Source organism: Salvelinus sp. IW2-2015, linkage group LG4q.1:29 (genome assembly GCF_002910315.2).
Source record: "Salvelinus sp. IW2-2015 linkage group LG4q.1:29, ASM291031v2, whole genome shotgun sequence".
NCBI classification, from domain to species: domain Eukaryota; kingdom Metazoa; phylum Chordata; class Actinopteri; order Salmoniformes; family Salmonidae; genus Salvelinus; species Salvelinus sp. IW2-2015.
In genome coordinates this window covers 72357789-72385051 of record NC_036842.1, presented here as the reverse complement: position 1 = coordinate 72385051, position 27263 = coordinate 72357789, and the positions used below count along the sequence as shown (strand labels likewise).

The 27263-nt window shown below is 42.6% G+C and overlaps 1 protein-coding gene across 3 annotated transcripts in view; it reads right to left on the bottom strand.

The window, feature by feature from the left end:
- Positions 1 to 1743: 1743 nt before the first annotated feature.
- Positions 1744 to 27263, bottom strand: part of bmal2 (basic helix-loop-helix ARNT like 2) — a 40060-nt gene continuing 14540 nt past the window's right edge. Inside the window, exons 2-16 of one of the 3 annotated variants that reach the window (XM_023985623.2) lie at positions 19066 to 19192; positions 18562 to 18615; positions 18408 to 18449; positions 15107 to 15264; positions 14542 to 14714; positions 11275 to 11392; positions 10466 to 10615; positions 9882 to 10131; positions 9422 to 9528; positions 8857 to 9007; positions 8635 to 8705; positions 8413 to 8527; positions 7437 to 7527; positions 7241 to 7352; positions 1744 to 6974 (exon numbers count right to left, since the gene is read on the bottom strand). In XM_023985623.2, coding sequence (XP_023841391.1) covers positions 6817 to 6974; positions 7241 to 7352; positions 7437 to 7527; positions 8413 to 8527; positions 8635 to 8705; positions 8857 to 9007; positions 9422 to 9528; positions 9882 to 10131; positions 10466 to 10615; positions 11275 to 11392; positions 14542 to 14714; positions 15107 to 15264; positions 18408 to 18449; positions 18562 to 18615; positions 19066 to 19192 — 1877 coding nt within the window. In that variant the 3' untranslated portion in view covers positions 1744 to 6816. Of the gene's footprint in view, positions 6975 to 7240; positions 7353 to 7436; positions 7528 to 8412; positions 8528 to 8634; positions 8706 to 8856; positions 9008 to 9421; positions 9529 to 9881; positions 10132 to 10465; positions 10616 to 11274; positions 11393 to 14541; positions 14715 to 15106; positions 15265 to 18358; positions 18450 to 18561; positions 18616 to 19065; positions 19193 to 27263 lie in introns of those variants that run through there. The other 2 variants (XM_070443097.1, XM_070443098.1) reach the window with 2 other exon arrangements.

The following is a 27263-nucleotide window of genomic DNA, read 5'->3' as shown; positions in this document are numbered from 1 at the left end:
AAGGACAGCTTTTTTCCATCTACGTAACATTGCAAAAATCAGAAACTTTCTGTCCAAAAATGATGCAGAAAAAAAATTAATCCATGCTTGTTACCTTCTATGTTAGACTACTGCAATGCTCTACTTTCCGGGACCCGGATAAAGCACTAAATAAACTTCAGTTAGTGCTAAATATTGCTGCTAGAATCCTGACTAGAACCCAAATGTTTTATCATATTACTCCAGTGCTAGCCTCCCTACACTGGCTTCCTGTTAAGGCAAGGGCTGATTTCAAGGTTTTACTGCTAACCTACACAAGCATTACATGGGCTTGCTCCTACCTATCTTTCCGATTTGGTCCTGCCGTACATACCTACATGTACGCTACGGTCACAAGACGCAGGCCTCCTAATTGTCCCTAGAATTCTAAGCAAACAGCTGGAGCAGGGCTTTCTCCTATAGATCTCAATTTTTATGGAATGGTCTGCCTACCCATGTGAGAGACGCAGACTCGGTCTCAAACTTTTAAGTCTTTACTGAAGACTCATCTCTTCAGTGGGTCATATGATTGAGTGTAGTCTGGCCCAGGAGTGTGAAGGTGAACGGAAAGGCTCTGGAGCAACGGACCGCCCTTGCTGTCTCTGCCTGGCCGGTTCCCCTCTCTCCACTGGGATTTCTGCCTCTAACCCTATTACAGGGGCTGAGTCACTGGCTTACTGGTGCTCTTTCATGCCGTCCCTAGGAGGGGTGCGTCACTTGAGTGGGTTGAGTCACTGACGTGATCTTCCTGTCCGGGTTGGCGCCCCCTTGGGTTGTGCCGTGGCGGAGATCTTTGTGGGCTATACTCGGCCTTGTCTCAGGATGGTAAGTTGGTGGTTGAAGATATCCCTCTAGTGGTGTGGGGCTGTGCTTTGGCAAGTGGGTGGGGTTATATCCTTCCTGGTTGGCCCTGTCCGGGGGTATCATTGGATGGGGCCACAGTGTCTCCTGACCCCTCCTGTCTCAGCCTCCAGTATTTATGCTGCAGTAGTTTATGTGTCGGGGGGCTAGGGTCAGTTTGTTATATCTGGAGTACTTCTCCTGTCTTATCCGGTTCTGTGTGAATTTATGTATGCGCTCTCTAATTCTCTCTCTCCCAGAGGACCTGAGCCCTAGGACCATGCCTCAGGACTACCTGGCATGATGACTCCTTGCTGTCCCTAGTCCACCTGGCCGTGCTGCTGCTCCAGTTTCAACTGTTCTGCCTACGGCTATGGAACCCTGACCTGTTCACCGGACGTGCTACCTGTCCCAGACCTGCTGTTTTAACTCTCTAGAGACAGCAGGAGCAGTAGAGATACTCTTAATGATCGGCTATGAAAAGCCAACTGACATTACTCCTGAGGTGCTGACTTGCTGCACCCTCGACAACTACTGTGATTATTATTATTTAGACCATGCTGGTCATTTATGAACATTTGAACATCTTGGCCATGTTCTGTTATAATCTCCACCCGGCTCAGCCAGAAGACTGGCCACCCCTCATAGCCTGGTTCCTCTCTAGGTTTCTTCCTAGGTTTTGGCCTTTCTCGGGAGTTTTTCCTAGCCKCCGTGCTTCTACACCTGCATTGCTTGCTGTTTGGGGTTTTAGGCTGGGTTTCTGTACAGCACTTTGAGATAACAGCTGATGTAAGAAGATGTATACATTTGATTTGATGTATACATTTGATTTGAAAGTGTCGCAGTAAGGCTATGGATTGAAAGAGGACATGTGTACAGACAGGAAACATTGATTTAATTTAATATGAAGTGCGCATGTGTGTGCGCAGACTGTACACGTGTGCATAACCGAAACACCACTGTGAAGTAAAAGGAAACTAATGTTTATTAAGAATAACCTTTTTTTCCCCCATTTTTTCCATAAGACAGCTTAGAGCCATAAACCAGACCTGTTGAAGCAGCAATAATGCCATGAATCTTTAAGTGCTTCTTAAGCCCACTAATAAAACAAACAAACCAGATAAACTAACAGTAACAAATACAGTATGTTAAAAAAAAAACAGACAGGTGATTTTGAAGCTGTAAATGTGTCACTGACTAGCCTCCCCTGCTAACAAACAGCTCTTCTCTGAGCCCACAGGTAAAGAAGGGCCTTGCTTGTGTGTGGATAGGCTAAAAGGCAAGGCTAATAGGCTAAGTGGCCAACTGGGATCCCTGTGCCACAAGCACTATAAAACATTGGTTTGTGGTATATCTAGATTCTAGGGCATCCATATCAATTGGGAAACAGCACTAGTCTGGGAAACAGTTTCTGAAGCCTTATCAGTCCACAGATAACAGTTTATGGTTACTCATTCACACGCCTACACACACATACCGGTCTGTCTCATACCCTAGTTTGTCTTATAAGGCGAACACAAAAAAATGTATTAAAAAAAACAAAAAAAGGATACAAAAGCAGCTGCATGCAATAAGATCAACTGAGCGGGATATAAAAGGAACCAATAAAATAACTCTATCTAACTATACCTTGGATAATGTTTAGGATTTCAAACTGGGACAGGGGCAGTTGAGGTCGACTCTAACCAAAGTACAGAACAGTACTCGACTTCCACTCAATGCCACCACACAATGACAATAGGGTGGGCGGCAGCCCTACTGTACAAACGTACACTTTAACGGTTTCACAATTCAGGGCATTCACAATTACAGTACAATGATATTAGAAGAAAAAAATAATCTTAAAACAAACTAAAATCATACAACTTTTTTCCTTTTATAGGACCAGCCTGTATCTATGGCACATGCCATAGCTTGTTGAATGCCATCATCTGTGAATAGGCTCGTGATTGGTACGTCAAATTCAGCCACCAATCGTGTTTCATACATCCGATTAATCCCATGATCCAATAAACAGTCGCGAGGGGAAATGCCATACCATTTAATGTGTTGAGAGGTAAGGTGGGACTGATGGTTTGTAATATAAAAAAATATATWAAAAAAAGTAATAAAATGTATGCACTCTACTGTAAGTCGCTCTGGATAAGAGCGTCTGCTCTTGGCCGGTAGGGATATCCTTGTCTCAGTATGTAAAAATGTAATAAAATGTATGCACTCTACTGTAAGTCGCTCTGGATAAGAGCGTCTGCTAAATGACTAAAATGTAATGTAAATGTAATATACTTCTCAGGTATCCATGCAGAAATGGCATGAGGCACTTCAGACACAGACAGGTAGTGGGGGTCCTAGTGGATTGGTGCCTCCCTCAGTATTGAAGCAAAAGTGGAGCTCCAGAGACAGTGTTCTTCAGAACTCACAATACACCTCCATACATCCCACACTCAGAACCGAATCAAAATCAGTACTGGCACAAAATGTGAACAGACTTTAAAAAAGGGACGACCGTGGCGGGATGGGCTAAAACAGCAGTATGCACACAGGCATTGGAGTTTAAATAGCATAATTTTAAAGACATTTCATGACTTTAGTCTTACCTCACATAAGGCTGCCACAAAACCATTATTCATTCAAAGCATGGTGACCATAGACCAATCAGTGTGACCATAGATGGCAGGTGATGGGCTTACTGACATGACCTCGAGCCACCACATTTAAAAAGCATGCTTATCCAGCTTCAGCTTCTTATAGTTTGGTGGGGCAATGGTAACATGGGCAACTCCAAATAAAGTAGTTGGCTATTTGTGTCTTGTCCAGGTCTTGTTACTTGTTTCTTTGTCCATGTGTACCTGTCTTACCAATAGCAACACAAATTTGATCACAAAAAAAGTAATTGGCTATGGAATCCATATTGCTTGACGACAACCCACTTAAATTCTCAATCATGCTTCATATCATATTCTCATTTTGGCAGCATGCCCATTAATTTATAACCTCTGAGTAAACTTGTTTGTCAGACAGGTTAGGTTGTGACTAGGAGTTGGAACAGGTTCCAAAGACTGGAAAATAACAACAATTGAGGAACAGAATCAGAACGAAAGTGATCTATACTGTTCCGGAACAAAACCGTTATTTTAGAAGGGAACTGGTTAATTTGTTCGTTTACATTCGGGGCATTCCCCCCCKAAAAAAGCACCTATGCAAGGCCCTCACTCTGTCACTCAGAAATGTATTCCAGTGTCTGCCTGCCAGCTGAAAATGTTTGCCAGTGTGTGTAGGCTACCTATCTCTCGCCCTCCGAAGCATAGGCACTTCAGACACAGACAGGTAGTGGGGGTCTTATTCGAGTGTGTGTATGGCATGTACTCTATTGAGTATGTAGGGTGTGGTGGCCTACTGACATTGCGAGTGTGATTATTCCGAAATTAGGGAGATAGATTACTTTATTTTTGAAGAATGGATAAACTTACACAATCCTAGTTAAGTATACTATACTTATCATGTTTCAAGTTGGCTTTATTAACTACAAAAAGGTAAAATGTGTTTTTATTTTAATTCTGGTGACGCTCTGCACACACACACAAGCTTCTGGTCCAAAGTTAAGCCAAGTCTTGGAAGTTCAAAGACGTTCAAAGTTCCTTCATTGAATCTGCTCCTCCGCAAGTATAATGCTGTGATCCTAATTCAGATAATGCATGTCATAACAAAATGCCCAGCACTTCAAGCCAAGCCTCCTCCACCCTCTATTGCTCGCTCTCTCTCTCCCCACCCGCAAAATTTCAGTCACATCTTGTGCCCTACACTTGTCTGTCCAATGCATGTAAACATCTATTACAGCTTTCCCACTCCATAGCAAGCTGCTCTATCCACAGTGATTGGRGAAGTAGTTTAATGTTGAGCTAAAGAGGTTTAAAAGAAAGAGAAAGGAATGATATAAAAAAWTATTTTTTAGGGGTTTTGAACCGGTTCAGAACTTTATTTTGATGGTCGGAACAGTGGAATGTAACYAAAAATAATTATGGTTACAACCCCTGGTTTGAACAATAAGCGAGAGACAGAGATGTATATTGATGTTCTGGAATGTTCACTCTGCATAGTAGTCCCTTAAAGAATCCACACACCACAAACTACTCGGTTTACCTCTGACGTAGCACCTCCTGAACGAGCCGTATAAGACTGTTGTCTATCAGTGCATTATGACACATGAAATTAAGTCAAAGCATGGGCGTCATAAAGCCGAAAAACGTTGTAAAAAACAACAAATCACTTTACAACAATACCAACGTCTGTACTGCCATGTACTATAGGTGTGTGATATATAGCCTGAGAAATAAATACTGCTACAAGTGATAAAAAAAGTGTAAAAGATTGAATAAACATGAAATGGAGGAATGAGGGGTGGTTTCTGTTCTGTTGCTCCCTGAGTGATCCCTGATTCAGAGATCATTTATAAACTGTACACTTTGATATAAGGTATTTGATACATCTCTACTTTAATAATAGAATTTAAGTCTATTCCCTTAAACCTCCATTTCTGTTTTTAAGACTGTGTCAAGATGGTGGGTGAATGTGGCATTTATCCATACCAGGTCTTCACACGTCGGTCCAAATGCTGTGTGCCAGAGTTGGTGGTTAGGCCGTGACACGCACACACCCACCCACTCAGTTACTCTGATGGTGGGAAAATCTCTAAGTGGCACATTGATAGCACACTATCAGTGACTCTCAATGTCAATGTCAACCAGACCTGTGTATTTAAGTATTTTCAAATAATGTGGTGCCGAATCAACTACTTCTATTAGAAGCATTTTCAAATGATTTCCTATAAAATAGCCTACTATTTAAGCCTAAGTATTTTCAAATGGTTACTTCCAAATATATTATTTAAAATAAACCTAGGACCAAACAGACATGGGTTCAAAAGCATGGGAGTATTTAAATATTTGTATAAATACTGGTTATTTTCAAATACATGCCAATACTTTCCAAGTGTATTGCCAAATGCATTCCAATATTCAACTACTTGTATATTCAAATAAAAGTATTTGCACAAACTCAAAACATATCGCGGAGCGTGTCGGGATAGCACTTCGTTCTAAAGCCTGCAGCCTTGTTTGCTTGGCTGTCTAATTAGCCCCTACACCCATGACAATTTTCACTCCCTCTGCTTTGGGACACTTGTGCATATGGCGGAGGCAAGCGTGAAAGCACGAATGGAGGGTCAAGGGAGTGATTTGGGATTCAGCCATAGCCTTACAGGATGACACAAAATGGCTGCTGCTAAAATAGGCCACGCCTCCTAAGGCCACTCCAGAGATGGGGAGAGACTGTGGGCGCGTTCCTCTGCCCAGGCGTAGCTGATGCATGCCAGATCTTACAACCCCTGGATAGGTATTTTACGTATCAGCTAACCACATCATATGTTATAGCAATCTGTCAGTCGATGACTTGGCACACAATATTTGGTAGACGCATGCAACGTCTGAGCAGGGGAACGTGATCTGTAGGTCTGAGGAAAGCAGATACGGACAATTAGCCGCCAAGAACAGTCAAAATGGCCACCTGAAAGGCTTTGTAGGCACAGCCTCTTCTCTTCCTCCTACTGAAAGTGGTGGAGAGCTGTTGTCCCTTATCGCCAATCGATCCCATTGTCTTAAAAAAAAAATTGTAAACAGCCACCTGAAGATTACACAGCTTATGTGGAAAAAACTAAAACAACGAATAAATAAATAAAAATATGTTTTAAAAAGGGAGCCAATACCTGGTGATCGAGAAAACTGTACTGAGGGAAATGTGTTTGGGTCGAGTTATTGAGAGCTGTAGTGTGTTTCAGAGAGCCAAGGGGGGGATTTCAGAGAGGCTGCGAATTTCAGTGAGCTGTGGCAAGTTTGAGAGATCAGTGCAGTCAATTTTAGTGAGACGTGGAGAGTTTCAGTAGAGATGACACAAAGAGGGACCAGTTCAGAGGGACCAGTTGATCTCATCCATGACCACGGCCTCGCCCAGGTCGGCGTCCGTCTCCAGCAGGCTCATTATCACTGCCATGGCCGCCTCGTCATTACTAAGGCCTCCCAGGCCAGGGTCCATCACATTCTCCATATCCAGCTGGGAAGTTTCCACTGGGGGAGCAGAGAGAGGGAAGAGAGAAAGATGGTCAGAGAAAAAAATTAAAATAAAAGTCAGAAAGAGTGTGTGAAGCAGAGAAAGAGAGCAAGGAAGAGAGCTTGAAAGAGGATTACAAACCAGTCACAGAACCACAATCTACAACTGAACAATGGATCTTCAGCGAGAAGAGTACCATCATCAAAAACTCTGTTCAGTATCACAAAGGACAAATTCTAAACTAGTCAAGATTGTAATGGGCTACAGGGATGAGATGATGTACCCATGAGTGATTCTCCTGCAGGGAATTGTGGTCTTTTGTGTTCTTGTTGTTCTCCTTCCTCTGAACTGGACTTCCCTGGCATCTCCAGGTCTGCCACCTCTCCATTTGGCACCTCAACGAGACAGGGGGAAAAAAGTTACTAAAGTAATACATACATGAACACACACACACACACACACACACACTAGAGACTTACGTTGCTGCTGTACAGTGTAAGTTGCAGAGGAGACTTGTCCTTCAGCACAGTGAAGGGGCTGACATTACCGCTGGATGGGGACGAGTTCATCCTAAAACAGAAGAGATCAAACTGATCTCAACAATCACACCTCAGGCATTTCTGAGCTTGTTTACTGCTTTGGTACAGTGACAACAATGCCAAACAGAATATATCCAGTGAGGTACCAACAATATCATTGAGCACATTCAAGCCTAGCTTGAACAGCATACTTAATTCATAGTGATATAAATTAAATAACATATTTTGACATCTCCAGGCACGGGTCCAAACTTGTGCGCCTTTCACACCTGCAACTTCTCAAGAGTGTTTTTGAGAGTTTTTGACAGCTTATTGCAGTTTGAAAAGTTTCACCAGGACCTTGTCAAGAGGGTGCCAAGCACTGAACATTTCAGATAGAAATGTCTTGTAGAGCTGACACGATTCCCCAAATGAGACAGGGAAGCATACCGGTTCTACATAAAATAGTTATATTGGAACGTTGCCGCCGCCGCCCCCCCCCCACTGAACGCAACCCAGTTCTATAGCTATTCCTTCACAGGCTGCTATTCTTCATTCACAAGTTGATGGGCATCCAATGACATTATTATCCATTAATAATAAACATATAAATAAATGCCAGTTCCAGTAAAAAGTTTGGACAACTGGTCTTTCCAGGGTTATTCTTTATTTTTACTATTTTCTACAATGTAGAATAGTGAAGACATCAAAACTATAAAATAACACAAATGGAATCATGCCGTAACCAAAAAGGTGTTAAACCAAATCAAAACATATTTAGATTTTTCAAAGTAGCCACCCTTTGCTTTGATGACAGCTTTGCACAACCCAAACTTTTGACTGGTAATGTACACACACACACACACACATATCCTCCCCCCCATTTCTCTGCCACATGTCTGTCTTCACTGATAGGCTACCACACCCCATCACCCACCTGTTGTAGTCCAGCAGCTCATTAGCGATCTGGGTCCCGATGCTCCCTGCATAGATCATGGTACTGGAAGCACTGGAGATCCCCGGGATGATGGGAAGAGACTTACTGCCATCGTCTAGGAGGAAAACATTCATTAGCCACAGGTTTGGTCTATTTAGCTATAGACCTCAATGCTTATATAACACCAATTGTCAGCTTTTTCAAGTTGACATCTCAACTAACCTTCAGAAGCCTTGGAATTACTTGACTGTTCTGCTTTGTTCCCAGATCTGTCTGTTGGACTGTGGTCACTGCTGGAGACGTGAGAGAATGTGGACACGAGAACCGTTTTGGGAAAGAGTTTTGAGAAGAAAGGTTGGATTACACAGTGTCACAAAGCTACAACGTCAGTACAGAAAGATCAGTGCCGATCCTAAGGAGGAAAAGGAAAATATTTGTACTTACGATATGACAGTATTGGTTGACACTATGTATTCTACTTCTTTGGTCCAGGGATTTATGAAACTAAACATCCGACTTTGTAGTGTGACAAAAGAGCCATGTTTCGTTTTGAATTTGTAGCAATTTGTCTCTATTTTCTCTTTACTCCGCAGCACTGAAAGGAAAAGGTGTGAAAGTTTAAGTTAGAGGAGATAGATATTCTTTATTCCATTTAACATCTAGGTATGGTTAGAACAAGAGTAATAATAGCATAAAAGCTGCTTATGGCATGCAAATAGGAATGTTTTTCTTTTTCATTTTTGATGACCATTTCACGGGAATACCGGAAGAAAACAACGGGGGGGCGGGGGGGGGGGGGTGGGGGTAGTTGGTTTGAGGCCCTACTGGCGGGTTGTGGCAAGCCTCCGGCTCTTTGCTCCTGGGTTATGATTTGATTCCACATTCTAGGAATTCTAGGGAAGACTTTGAATGTTTCTCGTCTCTCGGTTGGTAACAGGAAAGGCATGGTGCAAGCGACAGCATAAACTAGTTTGGTAACCAACCACTGGCTGAACCAACGAGATCCTACCTTTTCGATGTCGTTCTGCTAAATGTGGCAAGTCATCTTGATGGAAGTATTCGTAGCATGACGTTCCAAGCAGCTCCTGGGGTAAGTATCCTAGGACAGTGGTGGCTCTGTAAGGAGTAGAGGTGTAGAACATATTGTTAGTAATCATGTGATTTCAAGTCATTACTTCTTCAGAGGAGCCAATGTGGTTATGATGAGATCAGTCTGATATGGACAAATTTGTGCTGTTCTTCAATTAAAGGCAACTCGAGTCTGAGTGATATGAGTCAGTGACCCAGACTCTCTAGAGACACCACATCCACACTGTCATGGGTCTCATGGGATAATTACATTATCCAGTTTTCATTATACATTATTTGCCATCCAGTGCTTGGAGACCAAGAGGACGAACTTTGAACCCCTTCCCATTGAGTTTAATAAGAACTTAAACATTAAATWAAAAAAAGAGGAAAACAATCACCGTTGGTCGACGAAGGTGAACTTGCCATCCATGGCGTAGCGCGTGACGAACTCCGTTGCTTTGACCAGGACCTCGTTGACCCCGTTGACAAGAGAGGCGGCGTGGGGGTGGACACGGCCCACGGCCACCAGGCAGCTGAAGTGGGAGCTGTCCTTGTCAGCCTCCCCCTCACCCCCCTCCTCTCCCAGCTGACTGGTGGGCCAGCTGCGAATGTAGCCCGTGCAGTGGACAGTGCAGTACTTCTCAGACTCTACATGGGGGGACAGCGCGACAAGTAGACATTTTACGTCCATTTGTTTTACCATTACAGTTAAAACTAAAATGAACCTATTTACATTCATTGTTAAGCAGCTACTCCAATCAAGAGAATACATTTCATTTTATGTTTTATTATGAAAAAAAGGGCAGTCCTGCCTTATACAAACACACACACAAACTTTTAAGGAACAGATGGGAAACTATTTTCCTTCACACCAATCCACATTAAAGAGGGGAGAATATTCTCTCAACGTTATACAGACAGGTTCCATATGTCATTTACATTTCTGAAGACCATACTCTTTATAAATGGGGACAGACCCTACCTTTCTTTTTCGATGTGSTGGACTGGAATTCCTTGTCCTCCTGTTTGACTGAGATCTTGTGGTACTTCATGCGGCAGAAGAAGGAGCGTCGCGCGCCCGGACACAGCCGAGCTGCTCCAACCGGGAGGTCAGCCTGGACCTGCAGGCCCGCTGGGGAGAAGAAAGGCCGATTAGACAGAGGCATACACACAGTAGAGTGAGTAACACACAGGCATACGGACACGCACACACACAGTGGAGATTCAGTCACACTCACAATGCCAGGGCAATTCCTCACATTTACACATTTTTGTAATTTAGCAGACGCTCTTATCCAGAATGACATACAGTTAGCAGAACATAGTGTAGACACACACACAATAGATCAGCTGAGACGATTAATCACTGCAAGTAACAATACAGGTATTTTCAATGTCAAAACGACATTCTCAGAAATTGATGTTTTCCACTACAACTGTCAGGCATGAGTACGACACTGCTTTACAATTCGAGTCCAAAAGGTCCTGCCCACTCCTCAGACAATCATCAAAAAGACCCACTCACACAGTGCAGTATGCTCCATGGCTTGGGCCAAGTTAAATTCCACTCCTGAGAGCTTTCCTTCACTGGCTGCTGCCTCACTTCCTGGGGGGAGGACCCAAATGTGTAAGGGCGTAACACTGTTCTACTTTTGTATGGAAACCACCCAGCCTCCTACCACTGTCATTTCAGCATTCCTGTGGTCAACATTTTCCTTATGGAAAATATACACACACACCTTACATTGCACACCCTGTCCCCGCACACAGCTGAGAGTCACACATACTTACTTTTGGCATCTATTAGTCTCTCGCGGGGGTATAACTCAGAAGCTGAGAGCTGCTCCTTTACTTTCCCCATGTCCTTTGGGTGAATGTAGTCAAAGAGACTCTGTCCAATCAGTTCTGTCTGTAAACAAAAACAACCAATCAACTCCATTTGCTGATAATAAGTAACGACTTACATTGACTACATCTCCATAACACATTCATTACATATCTTTAAGCATTTCATGAATGTGTTATAACAGGTCCTAACCGCATTACCAGTCTAAGTGAATATGCCAAAAGGACAAACCACGTTCTGAAAATGACGCTGATATGTCGCCTGTACCAGCCCCATTTCTCCCACTGGCCGGTATAGGTCTGTGACTTACCTTCTTCCTCTCACTGAGGTCAATGGTGCATGAAGATCCCTACAGGGTTGAACCCTCAGGGTACATTTTACAGATTAAATAGTGTAGTTGAGGGTCATAATTCTTTCGTACTTCATTGACAGCCCTCCTCCACATCACAATTAAGTTGGTCCTACTGGTCTGGAAAGTATTCATACCCCTGGCCTTTTTCCACATTTTGTTACAGCCTTAATCAAAAATGGATTACACACAAAACCTCATAAATACAAAGCAAAAACAGGTTTTTATTTTCAGGTCTCTCCAGAGATGTTCGATCAGGTTCAAGTCCGGGCTCTGGCTGGGCCATTCAAGGACATTCAGAGACTTGTCCTGAAGCCACTCCTGCATTGTCTTGGCTGTGTGCTGTTGGAAGGTGAACATTCGCCCCAGTCTGAGGTCCTGAGTGCTCTGGAGCAGGTTTCATAAAGGATCTCTGTGTACTTTGCTCCATTCATCTTTGACTCGATCCTGACTAGTCTCCCAGTACCTGCCGCTAAAAAACATCCCAAAGCATGATGCTGCCACCACCATGCTTCACTGTAGGGATGGTGCCAGGTTTCCTCCAGACGTGACGCTTGGCATTCAGGCCAAAGAGTTCAATCTGGGTTTCAGACCAGAGAATCTTGTTTCTCATGGTCAGATTCCTTTGGCAAACTCCAAGCAGGCTGTCACGTGCCTTCTACTGAGGAGTGGCTTCCGTCTGGTCACTACCATAAAAGTCCTTATTAGTGGAGTGCTGCAGAGATGGTTGTCCTTCTGGAAAGTTTTCCCATCTCCACAGAGGAACTCTGTCAGAGTGACAATCGGGTTCTTGGTCACCTCCCTGACCAAGGACCTTCTCCCCCAATTGCTCAGTTTTAGCCAGGCGGACAGCTCTAGGAAGAGTCTTGGTGGTCCTGTCACGACTTCCACCGAAGGTGGCTCCTCTCCCTTTTCGGGCGGTGCTTGGCGGTCGTCGTCGCCGGCCTACTAYCTGCCACCGATCCATTTTTCCTTTTCGTTTGTGTCTGTCTATTGTTTACACCTGTGTCTTGTTAGTTGATTTCGGTGGGTATATTTACCTCCGCTGCCTGCGAGTCTTTGTGCGGGATTGTTTTCTGTGGTGACGTTATTTAGGGGTGCGTGTCTGCACCACGGGGTTTCTTTTCTCTCGGCAGTTGTGCCGTTTTGGTATTGAGTTTAGTAGTAGAGGTTTCTCCTCCGTGTGTGTTACACGATATTCCCTGTGTGTGTGCCAATCTCGTTTTGGGCATGTTTTAGTTGTAGTTGTGTTGGAACTGCTCATTAAACTTTTGCCACTGGGATTTCCTTGCTCTCCTGCTCCTGATTCCTGCACCTTCCTCCGTTAGGAGGCACCCTAACAGTTCCAAACTTCTTCCATTTAATGATGGAGGCCACTGTGTTCTTGGGGACCTTCAATGCTGCAGAAATGTTTTGGTATCCTTGCCCAGATCTGTGCCTCGACACAATCCTGTCTCAGATCTCTACAAACAATTCCTTTGACCACATGGCTTGATTTTTAATCTGACATGTACGGTCAACTGTGGGACCTTATATAAACAGGTGTGTGCCTTTCCAAATAATGTCCAATCAATTGAGTTTCCCCACAGGTGGACTATAATGAAGTTGGGTCTGTACATTTTTCTTTTTTTTAAATGATTTTTTTATATTTTTAAATACATTTGCAAAACTTTCTAAAAACCTGATTTCGCTTTGTCTTTATGGGGTATTGTGTGTAGATTGATAAGGGGAAAAAATAATTTAATCCATTTTAGAATAAGGCTGTAACTTAAAAGTGGAAAAAGTCAATAGGTCTGAATACTTTACATTGACTGCATGGAATTCATAAATGCAGTGCATTCGGAAAGTCAAATCTATTTTCCCATTCATAAAGCATTTATAGTTCAGCACTTCATGGTAATTAACTGCGCAGTTTGCCACTCTGGTAAGTCACAGGCCGATACCTACTGGCGGGGGAAATGGGCTAGTTCAGGCTGTATATCATCATCATTCTTAAAACGGGGGTTTAACCTTTTGGCATATTCACCAACACCAGTATGATAAAATCACACTTTTGAGAACAGCCATAATGATGACAATATGATGTCATTGCAATGATGCATCTATTAAGATACATAAATATGAGCTATTGCATTGCTTGACACGAATGCGCTATAGATATGCTACGGATATATTTCATTAACCTTTACTATACCCTGGCATTAGTGAATACTTGTTTCTGATTGATTTGAAGAGCATTCTAGATCGTGCATAACTTCCTATAACGCACAGTATATTTGCATAGCAGAATTCAATGGCTATAGTTATTTTTGACATGTTCTATGTTTGAGCTGCTTTTGAAAGCAAAAGTCAAATATACATTTTTTGGGGCATTGTTGAATTTGATTCTCATAATGGCAAGCTCCGACTGATGGCTTGGTTAGCTAAACTATCAAGTCTGTTTGGTTACCACGGCAACTACTGTAGCTATCTAGCTACTTCAGTGGATGTTGAACACATGTTTACCGGCAAATGTGTTTATCACTTTTATACCATGGCTATAATGTAATGAACTCGGGGCTCTATGTGTTCTCTGAAAAATAATGCAACTCCATGGAAGGTCAGTTCCACTCCAACATATCTTCCACGTCGTTCATTGATTTTCTCTTACATAATGCGGTTGGGACCTGTTCTAACACATTAATGAAACGCTTATATAAATGAATTATGGATATGTTGTCAAAGTAAATCATAACCTAACGTTGTTCCAATGCAACCTAAAAATGGATAACAAAGAACATCAGAACTATTATTCTGTAACAGAAAGTTTGTGTGAATCGTTTGAAAATGTTCATAATAAGTGTGTAGTGGTGAGATTTCTCACCTGGCTGTAATTCAGTGTCTTGTTGATGGACTCTGAGACAAAGACTATTTTTCCGCGATCACAACCCACTACGAACAGGAACCCGTCTGCAGCCTTGAGAATGAGGTGTTTGAGCTCGTCATCAGGGAGGAATGAAGGCTTATAATTGGCTTCAGCAAAGGAACAGGTGGAACCTGGGTATGTATAACAGAGGTTAGAGAGGACAGAGGATTTGTTGTTTCTGTCAAGTGGCAATAAAGCAATATATTCATGTCTGTGATATTTATGAGATATTGCCAAATAAGAAAAGAATATACTTGGACTTTTCTTCATAAAAATAATATCAGGTTTACAGTTAATACAATGTACAATATACTTAACAATTTGCGACATAAAATTACCCGAAACCATCTAAGACAAGGTGACAGTTGGCGGTTAAACTACCACCATGTCTCCTAAGAAAGTATTAGTATAAATAAAGTATTACCTCGTATTAGTACAGTATTAACTCACATTACTTAAGTCTACCTCATATTTGTAAAGTATTAAGTGGGTGAGCAGGCCAACCAACTGTACAGTAGGCTACCTTTGAGGGATTTGAGGTGCTGCACAGCCATCCTGAGCACGGTGAGTTTGTCCAGCTTGCGGGACATGGGGTTACAGGTGGGAATCATGGCTGACAGCTCGTCGATCAYGTTGTTCATCTTGTCCCGCCGCCGCTTCTCGATCTGGCTGTGAGGTTCCCTGGAGAGAGATGGACACTCAATGACACCAGATGTGGTGAACCCATTTTCTCTCATGACACCTCCCTACTTCTTGGTCTGGCTTTATGGGATTGTGTTCTCAAAATTCAACCTTACATTATCCACTTACATTATTCATACCCCTTGACTTATTCCACGTTTTGTTGTGTTACAGTCTGAATTCAAATTGGATTAAATATAAAAAAAATTCTCTCCAATCTACACACAATACCCCATAATGGTCCCGTGTGGCTCAGTTGGTAGAGCATGGCGCTTGCAACGCCAGGGTTGTGGGTTCATTCCCCACGGGGGGACCAGGATGAATATGTATGAACTTTCCAATTTGTAAGTCGCTCTGGATAAGAGCGTCAGCTAAATGACTTAAATGTAAATGTAAAATAATGACAAAGTGAAAACATGTTCAGACATTTTTCCAAATTTATTGAAAATGAAATGCAGAAATATCGGATTTTACATAAGTATTCACACCCGAGTCAATACCTTACAGCTGCAAGTCTTTCTGGGTAAGTCTAAGATCTATCACACCTGCAACATCCTCCAATTTATTCTTTCCAAAATTCTTCAATTTCTGTCAAATTGGTTGTTGATCATTGCTAGACAACCATTTTCAGGTTTTGCCATAGATTTTCAAGTAGATTTATGTCAAAACTGTAACTCGGCCACTCAGGAACAGTCACCATCTTCATAGTAAGCAACTTCTGTGTTTTATGTCATTGTCCTCCTGAAAGGTGAATTAATCTCCCAGTGTCTGATGGAAATCAGACTGAAGCAGGTTTTCCTCTAGGATTGACTGTGTAAGCGCCATTCTGTTTGTTTTTTATCGTGAAAAACTCCCCAGTCCTTTACGATTACAAGCATACCCACAACATGATGCAGCCACCACTATGCTTGAAAATGTGGAATATGGTACTCAGTAATGTGTTGTATTTGCCTCAAAAATAACGCTTTATATTCAGGACAAAAAGTGAATTGCTTTGCCTCATTATTTGCAGTATTACTTTAGTGCCTTGTTGCAAACAGTGTTCATGTTTTGGAATATATTTATTCTGTACAGGCTTCCTTCTTTTCACTCTGTCAATTAAGTTAATATATTGGAGTAACTACAAATGGGAAACCCAGATGCGAGCTGCCCAGTGACGCGAGCCTACCAGATGAGCTAAAATGCCTTGTAGGCTCACTTCGAGGCAAGCAACAATGAAGCATGCATGGGAGCACCAGCTGTTCTGGACGACTGTGATAACGCTCTTGGCAGCCGATGTGAGCAAGACCTTTAAACAGGTCAACATTCACAAAGCCGCATGGCCAGACGGATTACCAGGACGCTACTCAAAGCATGCACGGACCAACAGATCCACAGATAAAGCAATCTCTATTGCACTCCACACTGCCTTTTCCCACCTGGACAAAAGGAACACATATGTGAGAATGCTGTTCATTGACTACAGCTCAGTGTTCAACACCATAGTGCCCACGAAGCTCATCACTAAACTCAGGATCCTGGGACTAAACACCTCCCTCTGCAACTGGATCCTGGACATCCTGAAGGGCTGCCCCAAGGTGGTAAGGGTAGTCAACAACATGTCTGCCACGCTGATCCTCAACACTGGGGCCCCTCAGGGGTGTGTACTTTGTCCCCTCCTGTACTCCCTGTTCAACCACGACTGCGTGGCCAAGCACGACTCCAACACCATCATTAGGTTTGCTGACGACACAACAGTGGTAGGCATGATCACTGACAACGATGAGACCGCCTATAGGGAGGAGGTCAGAGACCTGGCAGTGTGGTGCCAGGACAACAACCTCTCCCTCAATGTGAGTAAGACAAAGGAGCTGATTGTAGACTAAAGGAAAAGGTGGGCCGAACAGGCCCCCATTAACATCGACGGGGCTGTAGTTACTTTAGTTTATTTGGTAAATATTTTCTTAACTCTTTCTTGAACTGCACTGTTGGTTAAGGGCTTGTATGTAAGCATTTCATGGTAAGGTCTACACTTGTTTTCGGCGCATGTGACAAATAWAATTTGGTGAAATCCCTTAACGGTGTCCTTCCTCTCAGATAACTGACTTAGGAAGGAAGCCTGTATCTTTGTAGTGACTGGGTGTATTGATACACCATCCAAAGTGTAATTTTTTTAATCTACCAAGGCATTGGAAAACCTCCCTTGTCTTTGTGGTTGAATATGTGTTTGAAATTCACTGCTTGACCGAGGGACCTTACAGATAATCATATGTGTTGAGTACAGAGATTAGGTAGTCATTCAAAAATCATGTTTAACTCTATTATTGCACACAGAGTGAGTCCATGCAACTTATGTGACTTGTTCAAAAGGTGCACTACGCAGAAATCGCTCCGCCATTTCCGGGTTGCTAAAATTCAAATAGTTRGGCTAATTTGAGTTTGAGACAAAAGAAGCAAGTATAATGTAGAGTCATTGTACAATATTTTCCATACCCAAAAATATTGTATTTTCAGCTCTTAGGAAGCTGGTGTACAAAACCGCAAGTAAAAGAACCAAAACGAAACTCATGAATGGGAAGCATAGAAATAGCGGACATAGAACAAATATACAGCTTCTTAGACTTTCTTTCAATGAGAATGTCAAATCTATAACTAACATTTCTAATTGAATTTGGTCGCGTCGCCCAAAAAGTTACATACTGCAGCTTTAAGCATAGGGGTTGAATATTTACTGACTCAGCTTTAAGCAAGGGGTTTGCTCACTGACTCAAGACATTTCAGTTTGAAATGTTGAATTAGTTTWAAAAAAATGAAAACATAGTTCCACTTTGACATTATGGGGTACTGTGTGTAGGCCAGTGACAACAAATCTCAATTTAATCCATTTTAGATTCAGGCTGTAACACAACAAAATGTGGAAAAGTCAAGGGGTGAGAATAATTTCTGAAGGCACTGTAAACCTGGGCTGTAGTTCATTCACCAAGTTATTGGATATACTGTATTTCACCCACATTTTATTTTCCATCCATAACTGCATGTATTTACTAGCCTATTACATGATAATTACATAGAGGTTATATGTATAAGTTAAATATCCTATCTTATTTAAACTCACATAACACCAAAAAAGTTGCCCGTTTGTGGTCAATGAATAACCCAGATACCTGAAGCATTTGATTTTAGCCTGAGAGTCCTCCCCTTCAGACCTGTAAGAGAGATACAGAGAGTAGATTAAAATCAAACCACATCTAGAGTATAGTGAATTAATAGTGTYTGTTGAATAGAGCGCTCAGAGCCCTGAGAGTCGTTGAACGGTACCGGTCTTCTTCATCTTTCATATCTGCAACCAGATTGGAGGCCGATTTGATTTCCCTGGGAACAAAGTGCATGTTTATATTTAAACTCAAAACCAATTACATCTGCTGTTTTAAAAAGCCAATTGCACTGCCTAGTTAGCCTGGCTGATACCAAACATAAGTTCTCCTGACTTCAGTCTGGACTCTGGAGATGCTGTTAAGATGTTGTTTGCATGATGCATCGATAATTAAGGGTGCTGTGCTTTTACTGGTTTGTCCTCATGTCTCTCACTCAAACACCCACATGCACAGCCACACACACAGCAAATCCAAACAGTGAGAGGTATCAACCCTCCAGCGGGGAAAAAAAACAGACGCAAGCAGGCACATAAAGCGCAACCACCACACACTAACTTGTACAATTTTGTACTAATTTTATTTACTAAATGAAAATGGTGTCCAATAATCTTGTAAGAGATGGATGTGACAATGGCACAGATATATTTTTTTAATCAGACACACTTACATGTCCATGCTTCCCTTGCGTTTCCGGGGCAATTCCATTCCTGAGGTCATGCCAGCGGCTGAGGTGGGGGTCATCAAGCTGGGCAGAGAGACAGAATGGCTTTGGTTTTCCTCCATCAACACATCCCCTACAACCAACACACACACACACACACAGTATCCATTAACAATGGATTAAAGATCTGAGTAAACAATCCTAAGAACAGTAGGTGAACAACTGTGTTGGTCATCCAGGCTGGAAATGGACAGTCCTACGTTTTCGATCTAAACTAACCACAAAAAAAAGTGAATTTACCAACAGATGTATGGTATATCTTAGTACTAGCAGTATATTTCCATTGTATTTAGGCTTGTTGTAGCCTATTTAAGAGGATGTTTGGCAACGGGCTCTTTAAGACACTCCGACATGGAGGGGAAAAAAACAGCTGTGCCTTTCTTTCGCTAACACTCCCATCTGTCTTTCCTCACTAGCACCGACTTTGCTGATAGTTGTTTTATTGAAGAACGGTTTTACTTACTATAACTGTGATATGTGGTTGGCTCACCTAGCTCCCTTAAGGTAAATGCACTAACTCCATGTTGCTCAGGGTAAGAGTCTGCTAAATGACAAATGTAAAAGACCGGACCTGCTCACTGAGCACTGCGCGTGAGTGTGCACGTGTGTCTGGTCATGACTCATGATAGGTCCAGGCCAGGGGACAATAACACAGGATAGGCCAAGCGTAGCTCCTGTCCCTGTCCCCTATCTATTACACAGTGCCTGTTCCACAGACCCAAATAACCCCATTACCAGATCTGATGTTTAATCCTGCTCTCGCCACTGAAGATCTGTAGAGGGATTGCCGGGCTTTGGATAGGGGACGACGTTCAGGCCACACGCACCCCTCCATCTCGTTCATTCACTAACTCACGCTCATCCCGAATCAGTTTCCTGCACTCACATAACCTACTGCCCAGGGCTCACTCACATGAGAACTACACAGGAGGAAGAACATTCAGTTGTAGCAGGGTGAGGGATTCATTGATGTCTTATGAATCTAAAACCCTCTTTTGTAATAATCACTTTGTAGTTATTTGACATTATAATGAAATGCTTATATTTGTATTTGAAGGTATGTTTAAGCTTATACAAAACAGTATCTGTTCCAGGTGTGTAGGTATTACATTTGGAATACTGGAAGAGATGACACCTACACGGTCAAAATAGAGGAATAAATCAAAAATGGAAGCTTGAATGCAAATAATAGATGTTAATTTGGACAACATAATGGCCAAAAGTTCAAAATGCATGAATAAAAAGGTGAGAAAGCAAAACACAAACGTTTTGGGAATCAAGCCATCATCCGTGTGAATGGTGAGCACACACACCAGGCTTCTTTTAATTGCATATGTCAAAAGATCAAGTGAGCAAATCTATACATGCAAACAAGTACATAGTACAATGCATAATTAAACTACAGAAGCAGACAGAACTACTTTATTATTWTTTWTTTTTTTACATATACCTTGTGAACATTTCCTATGAAAAATGAAGAGGTGGGAACTAAAGGGCTTGAAATACCACAACACTGGCGCTCTACACCCCCATCAAGTTACAACAACAAATGGTTACTTATGGCAAAAATGAAAGTAAGGTGGTTGGTCAGGGTGGGTGTATAACACGAACGTCTAGCAACCGGAAGGTTGCGATTTCGAATATTGTCGCGGACAACTTTAGCATTTATYCTAATTAGCAACTTTTCAACTACTTACTTATTTTTTATTTATTTTGCAACTAATGTACATAGCATGTTAGCTAACCCTAACCCTTCCACTAACCTTGAACTTAACTCCTAGCCTAGCTAACTTCAGCCAGCCAGCTAATGTTAGCCACCTATCTGGAATTCGTAACATATAGTACATTTGAAAATGTCATGACATATTGTACGTTTTTCAAATACGTAACATTTAATACTAATTCATAACATATCATTCTAAATGGGTAATCTTAGATTTACATACAGAATAAGATGAAATATCTCTGAGACCAGGTTGGGATAGGAATACCAAGGTGCTGTTACCTCAACAAAAAAATACTAATATTGAGCTGTATTGTATGCACAAAAAAAGTATATTTTATACTAATACAATTGCTCAGAGAAAGAAATTGTTTAACAAGTAATAAAAAATAAAGATGGGTCAAAATGATTGGATCCCGGTTTCAATACTCCAGCACCTTCCCCTTGCAAGGATAATGACAATCTAAAATGTTTTATAAGATTGGAGAACACATTGGGAGGGATCGTAGAACATTCCTCTATACAGAATCTTTCCAGATCGTTGATATCCTTCCTGCGCTTATGGACTGCCCTCTTCTACTCAAACCACAGGTTTTCAATGGGGTTCAGGTACGGAGACTGAGATTTTGTGGTCAATTAACCATTTTTGTGGATTTTGATGTGTGCTTGGGGTTCTTGTCTTGCTGGAAGATTCAATTGCGGCCCAGTTTTAGCTTCCTGGCAGAAGCAACCAGGTTTTTGGCTAAAATGTCCTGGTACTTGGTAAAGTTCATGATGCCGTTGACCTTAAAGGCGTCTGCATGCTTCCCAGTATATGCATATATTATGACAACATTTTGTGATGTCTTTGAGGGCGAGGGATTTTCGGCTTTTGGACTTCGTTGAGTTTTTTTGGGCTGTTCGGGCACACATTTCTTTCTGGAGGCAAGCTGAAGTTCGGAGCAGAAGTCTACGCCCCTTTGTCGGTGATTGGTCAACAGTAGGGATTCTTCAATAAAGTCTTTGTTGTCATTCAATGAGAGATGACTCGTTTTCATGCACAGTTTTTAATTGAAAAATACTGCACCAAACATCTTAGTTAGAGGTAAAATTGTGTGACTAAGAGCTCTTCGGCAAAACATTAAATTGATGACAGAATTAATCTAGATAACTCAAGAAATCTAACTACTTTGAGGAAGTGTATACTGGCTACAGCGTCTCAAAATAGACAAAATGTACTACTGACGCTTTTTTCTCGTTTTTTCTCGTTTTTCGGCTAGCTGCCAGCCAAACTGAAGCATGCTCATCTTTATCAAGGGATGCACAAATTCCAGGCCCCACTGTATTCACTGTATCCATATTTTTCCATAAAGAGTTTAATTTAAAAGGGAAACTGAACACAAAAAAACTACTTCTGTTAGATAACAATCTATGTGGCATCGATATTAGTCAGAAAAATTGATTCCATTGACAAAATTGACAAAAAAGTAGGATAATTCTGGTCATAAAGTCATCATATTCCAAAACAGAGTTGAGAGACAATCATGCCCACTAACACGGGATTGTAATGCTTAGGGAGAATTGTTAAACAGCTGCGGTGATTGCAGGTACAGCAAACTACCACAAAAATATTGCGATATTGTCAAAAATATTATCCTGATATGTAACTGTATTGATTGCCGCCGCCACCACCCCCCCACAAAATAAGTCAAAAACCTGGTTGCCTCCACCAGGAGTGGTCAAAAATGGTCTAAGATCACTCCCAATGTGTCCTCAAATCTCATAAAACATTTTAGAAGTAGGGTCAATGTCATTATCCTCCTAAGGGGAGGGATGAGATTCGAACTTGCAACCTTTGGGTTGCCTTAATTAACCATACCGAACGTAACATTTCATACTAATTTCAGTGTCCCGGATTTAGTCTATGAGACCAGGCTGTTATTTTATGTGGCCCAACTGCTGCATGTGTGCCCTTGTGGGGGAGACCCTGCTAGTAGAAATGTCACAATATGCCCTTATATGGAGCTTGATGTCACAGATTAAAGTTTTTTGAATTTGGCATATCACAGGTGAAGTTATTTACGCAAAGTGGAAAAAGAGATGGCAGCAAGAGCAAGCTGGTGTTTGGTCCCGGCTGTATATTATACAGGAAATCAAGGGGAAAAGCCTGTGGACCCGCTACTTCTATGGCTTTGGTGGCAGCGGCCATCTGAAGTTCAATTTGCCTAAATTCTTCGTCCGAATACTCAGGCTCAAATAAATACTAATGTGGAACATTGTCTTCACTTCTCCGCTGAACAAAACCTGCATCTGTGAATAAAGGCATAACGTGCAGTCTATGTGGCAGGGATTCCCCCTATGAGCGCACATGCGCAGTTGTTACCCAGATGGCAGTCGGCTACATAAAATAATCAAATGTTTTAGGTGGAAAAGTACACAATTCCTGAATCAAAACGGATAGTACTTTTGACAAAAATAGCTAATTTGGCCATACACTTTCAATACAACAACTAATTTTTCCACACTTTGCAGATTTCTGAATCACGAATTTACTGGCAAGAGAGTAGAGTGAGGCCTGCTTCCAGCAATGTCACGAGTCATGTGACTCATTTTTGCTGCCTTTTCAGTACAGCACTACATTGAGAGAACAAGGGGGAGTGAGCAAACTCCACTGAACTAGTTTCAATGTATGGAATCACTTGGAAGTTTCTGGATTTTGGGCCAGTAACCGAAAGGTCGCTGGTTCGAATCCATGAGCAGACTAGGTGAAAAATCTGTCGATGTGCCCTTGAGAACGACACGTAACCCTAATAGCTCCTGTAAGTCACTCTGGATAAGAGCATCTGCTAAATTCCTAAAATGTAAAAAAAGGTAATTTAACACTTAGTGATGTCAGACAGGCCAAAATGTCTTACCACCAAAACCGTCTGAAAGCTACTCTTCCAAATAAGGCAGCAGCTACTCTTCCTGGGGTCTGGCAAAATGAAAAACATMACATCTCATAACAGATTACACAACACACTAAGTGTGTGCCCTCAGGCCCCTACTCCACAACCACATATCTACAACACAAAATCCGTATGTGTGTATAGTGCGTATGTATGTTTGTGTTGCTTCAGTCCCTGCTGTTCAATAAGGTGCATTTTTAACAGATTTTTAAAATCTGATTCTACTGCTTGCATCAGTCACCTAATGGGGAATAGAGTTCCATGTAGTCATGGCTCTATGTAGTACAGTGCGCCTTCCATAGTCTGTTCCGCACTTGGGGACTGTGAAGAGACATCTGGTGGCATGTCTTGTGGGGTATGCATGGGTGTCTAAGCTATGTGCTAGTCATTTAAAACAGAGAGCTCAGTGAAATCAACATGTCAATACCTCTCACAAATTCAAGTAGTGTTGAAATCAAATCTCTCCTACACTGAGCCAGGAGAGATTGACATGCATATTATTAATGTTAGCTCTCTGTGTACATCCAGCCGAGGGCCAGCCGTGCTGGCCCTTGAATGTACCTCTTTGTGGCACCTGAACACATGACTGAACAGTAGTCCAACTGGGGCCTGTAGGACCTGCCTTGTTGACAGTGCTGTTAAGGTAGAGCAGCGCTTTATTATGGACAGACTTCTCCCAATTTTAGCTACTGTTGTATCAATATGTTTTGACCATGAAAGTTTACAATCCAGGGTTACTCCAAGCAGTTTAGTCACCTTAATTTGCTCAATTTCCACATGTTTTTTTTTTTTACAAGATTTAGTTGAGGTTTAGGGCTTAGTGAATGGTTTGTCCCAAATACAATGCTTTTAGTTTTAGAAATACTTAGGACAAATTATTCCTTGCCACCTATTCTAAAACGAAATGCAAATCCTTGTTACGTGTTGCAGTCATTTCTGTCACTGTAGTAGCTGACGTGTATAGTGTTGAGTCATCCGCATACATAGCCATACTGGCTTTACTCAAGGCCAGTGGCATGTGGTTAGTAAAGATTGAAAAAAGGGGCCTAGACAGCTGCCCTGGGGAATTCCTGATTCTACCTGGATTATGTTGGAGTGCCTTCCATTAAAAAACACACTGTGTTCTGTTAGACAGGTAACTCTTTATCCACAATAAAGCAGGGGATGTAAAGCCATAACACACGTTTTCCAGCATTCGACTATGATCTATAATGTAAAAAGCCGCACTATAGTCTAACAAAACAGCCCATAATTTTCTCTCATCCAATCAGCCATTTGTGTAAGTGCTGTGCTTGTTGAATGTCTTTACATAGGCTGCGTGATCAAGGAAGACACCACAAGCCTAAAATCGTTGGCATGCAAAGAATTGCCGCATTGGAACTCTGAGTGAACCATTGTCACGAAAAAAATAGTGTAGTAGATACTAGAGGTCGACCGATTAATCGGAATGGCCAATTAATTACTACAGTACAACGGTTTGATTTGTCTGATCTTAGCTAGCTACATAGCCGTCTTTGTATCAAAGATAATTGTGTAGTTTAGAGTAATTAAGGTGTAATTACCGAGGTTAGCTAGCCAGCTATTTTCGTCCTTCTAACGTAGTCAACACTGCTAGCTAGCCAGCGCTAGCCACCGTCTACCGTCTACCGAATAGCAGCACTGTAGAAACTATTACATTACAACGGAACGACTTGATTAGTGTAGTGTTAGCTAGCTACATAGTTGTCGTTTGCTGTCTTTGTATCCAAGATAATTGTGTAGTTTAGAGTAATTGTCAAGGTTACTAGCCAGTTACCGGAGGCTACCTAGCCAGCTACACTTTCAAACTAAGTCAACAACGCAGCACTGCTAGCTAGCCTACTCCACCAGCCAGCAGCACTGTATAATTTTAGTCAATAAGATTTTTTGCAACGTAAGCTTAACTTTCTGAACATTCGAGACGTGTAGTCCACTTGTCATTCCAATCTCCTTTGCATTAGCGTAGCCTCTTCTGTAGCCTGTCAACTATGTGTCTGTCTATCCCTCTTCTCTCCTCTCTGCACAGACCATACAACACGCTTCAAACCGCCGCCACTCTAACCTGGTGGTCCCAGCGCGCACGGACCCACGTGGAGTTCCAGGTCTCCGGCAGCCTCTGGAACTGCCGATCTGCGGCCAACAAAGCAGAGTTCATCTCAGCCTATGCTTCCCTCCAGTCCCTCGACTTCTTGGCACTGACGGAAACATGGATTACCACAGATAACACTGCTACTCCTACTGCTCTCTCCTCGTCTGCCCACGTGTTCTCGCACACCCCGAGAGCTTCTGGTCAGCGGGGTGGTGGCACTGGGATCCTCATCTCTCCCAAGTGGACATTCTCTCTTTCTCCCCTGACCCATCTGTCTATCGCCTCCTTTGAATTCCATGCTGTCACAGTTACCAGCCCTTTCAAGCTTAACATCCTTATCATTTATCGCCCCCCAGGTTCCCTTGGAGAGTTCATCAATGAGCTTGACGCCTTGATAAGTTCTTTCCTGAGGATGGCTCACCTCTCACAGTTCTGGGTGACTTTAACCTCCCCACGTCTACCTTTGACTCATTCCTCTCTGCCTCCTTCTTTCCACTCCTCTCCTCTTTTGACCTCACCCTCTCACCTTCCCCCCTACTCACAAGGCAGGCAATACGCTTGACCTCATCTTTACTAGATGCTGTTCTTCCACTAATTCTCATTGCAACTCCCCTCCAAGTCTCCGACCACTACCTTGTATCCTTTTCCCTCTCGCTCTCATCCAACACTTCCCACACTGCCCCTACTCGGATGGTATCGCGCCGTCCCAAACTTCGCTCTCTCTCCCCGCTACTCTCTCCTCTTCCATCCTATCATCTCTCCTCTGCTCAAACCTTCTCCAACCTATCTCCTGATTCTGCCTCCTCAACCCTCCTCTCCTCCCTTTCTGCATCCTTTAACTCTCTATGTCCCCTATCTCCAGGCCGGCTCGGTCCTCCCCTCCCGCTCCGTGGCTCGACGACTCATTGCGAGCTCACAGAACAGGGCTCCGGGCAGCGAGCGGAAATGGAGGAAAACTCGCCTCCCTGCGGACCTGGCATCCTTTCACTCCCTCCTCTCTACATTCTCCTCTTCTGTCTCTGCTGCTAAAGCCACTTTCTACCACTCTAAATTCCAAGCATCTGCCTCTAACCTAGGAAGCTCTTTGCCACCTTCTCCTCCTCCTGAATCCTCCTCCCTCTCTGCGGATGACTTCGTCAACCATTTTGAAAAGAAGGTCGACGACATCCGATCCTCGTTTGCTAAGTCAAACGACACCGCTGGTTCTGCTCACACTGCCCTACCCTGTGCTTTGACCTCTTTCTCCCCTCTCTCTCCAGAAGAAATCTCGCGTCTTGTGACGGCCGGCCGCCCAACAACCTGCCCGCTTGACTCTATCGCCCCCCAGGCCATTTCCGGAGATCTTCTCCTTACCTCACCTCGCTCATCAACTCATCCTTGACCGTGG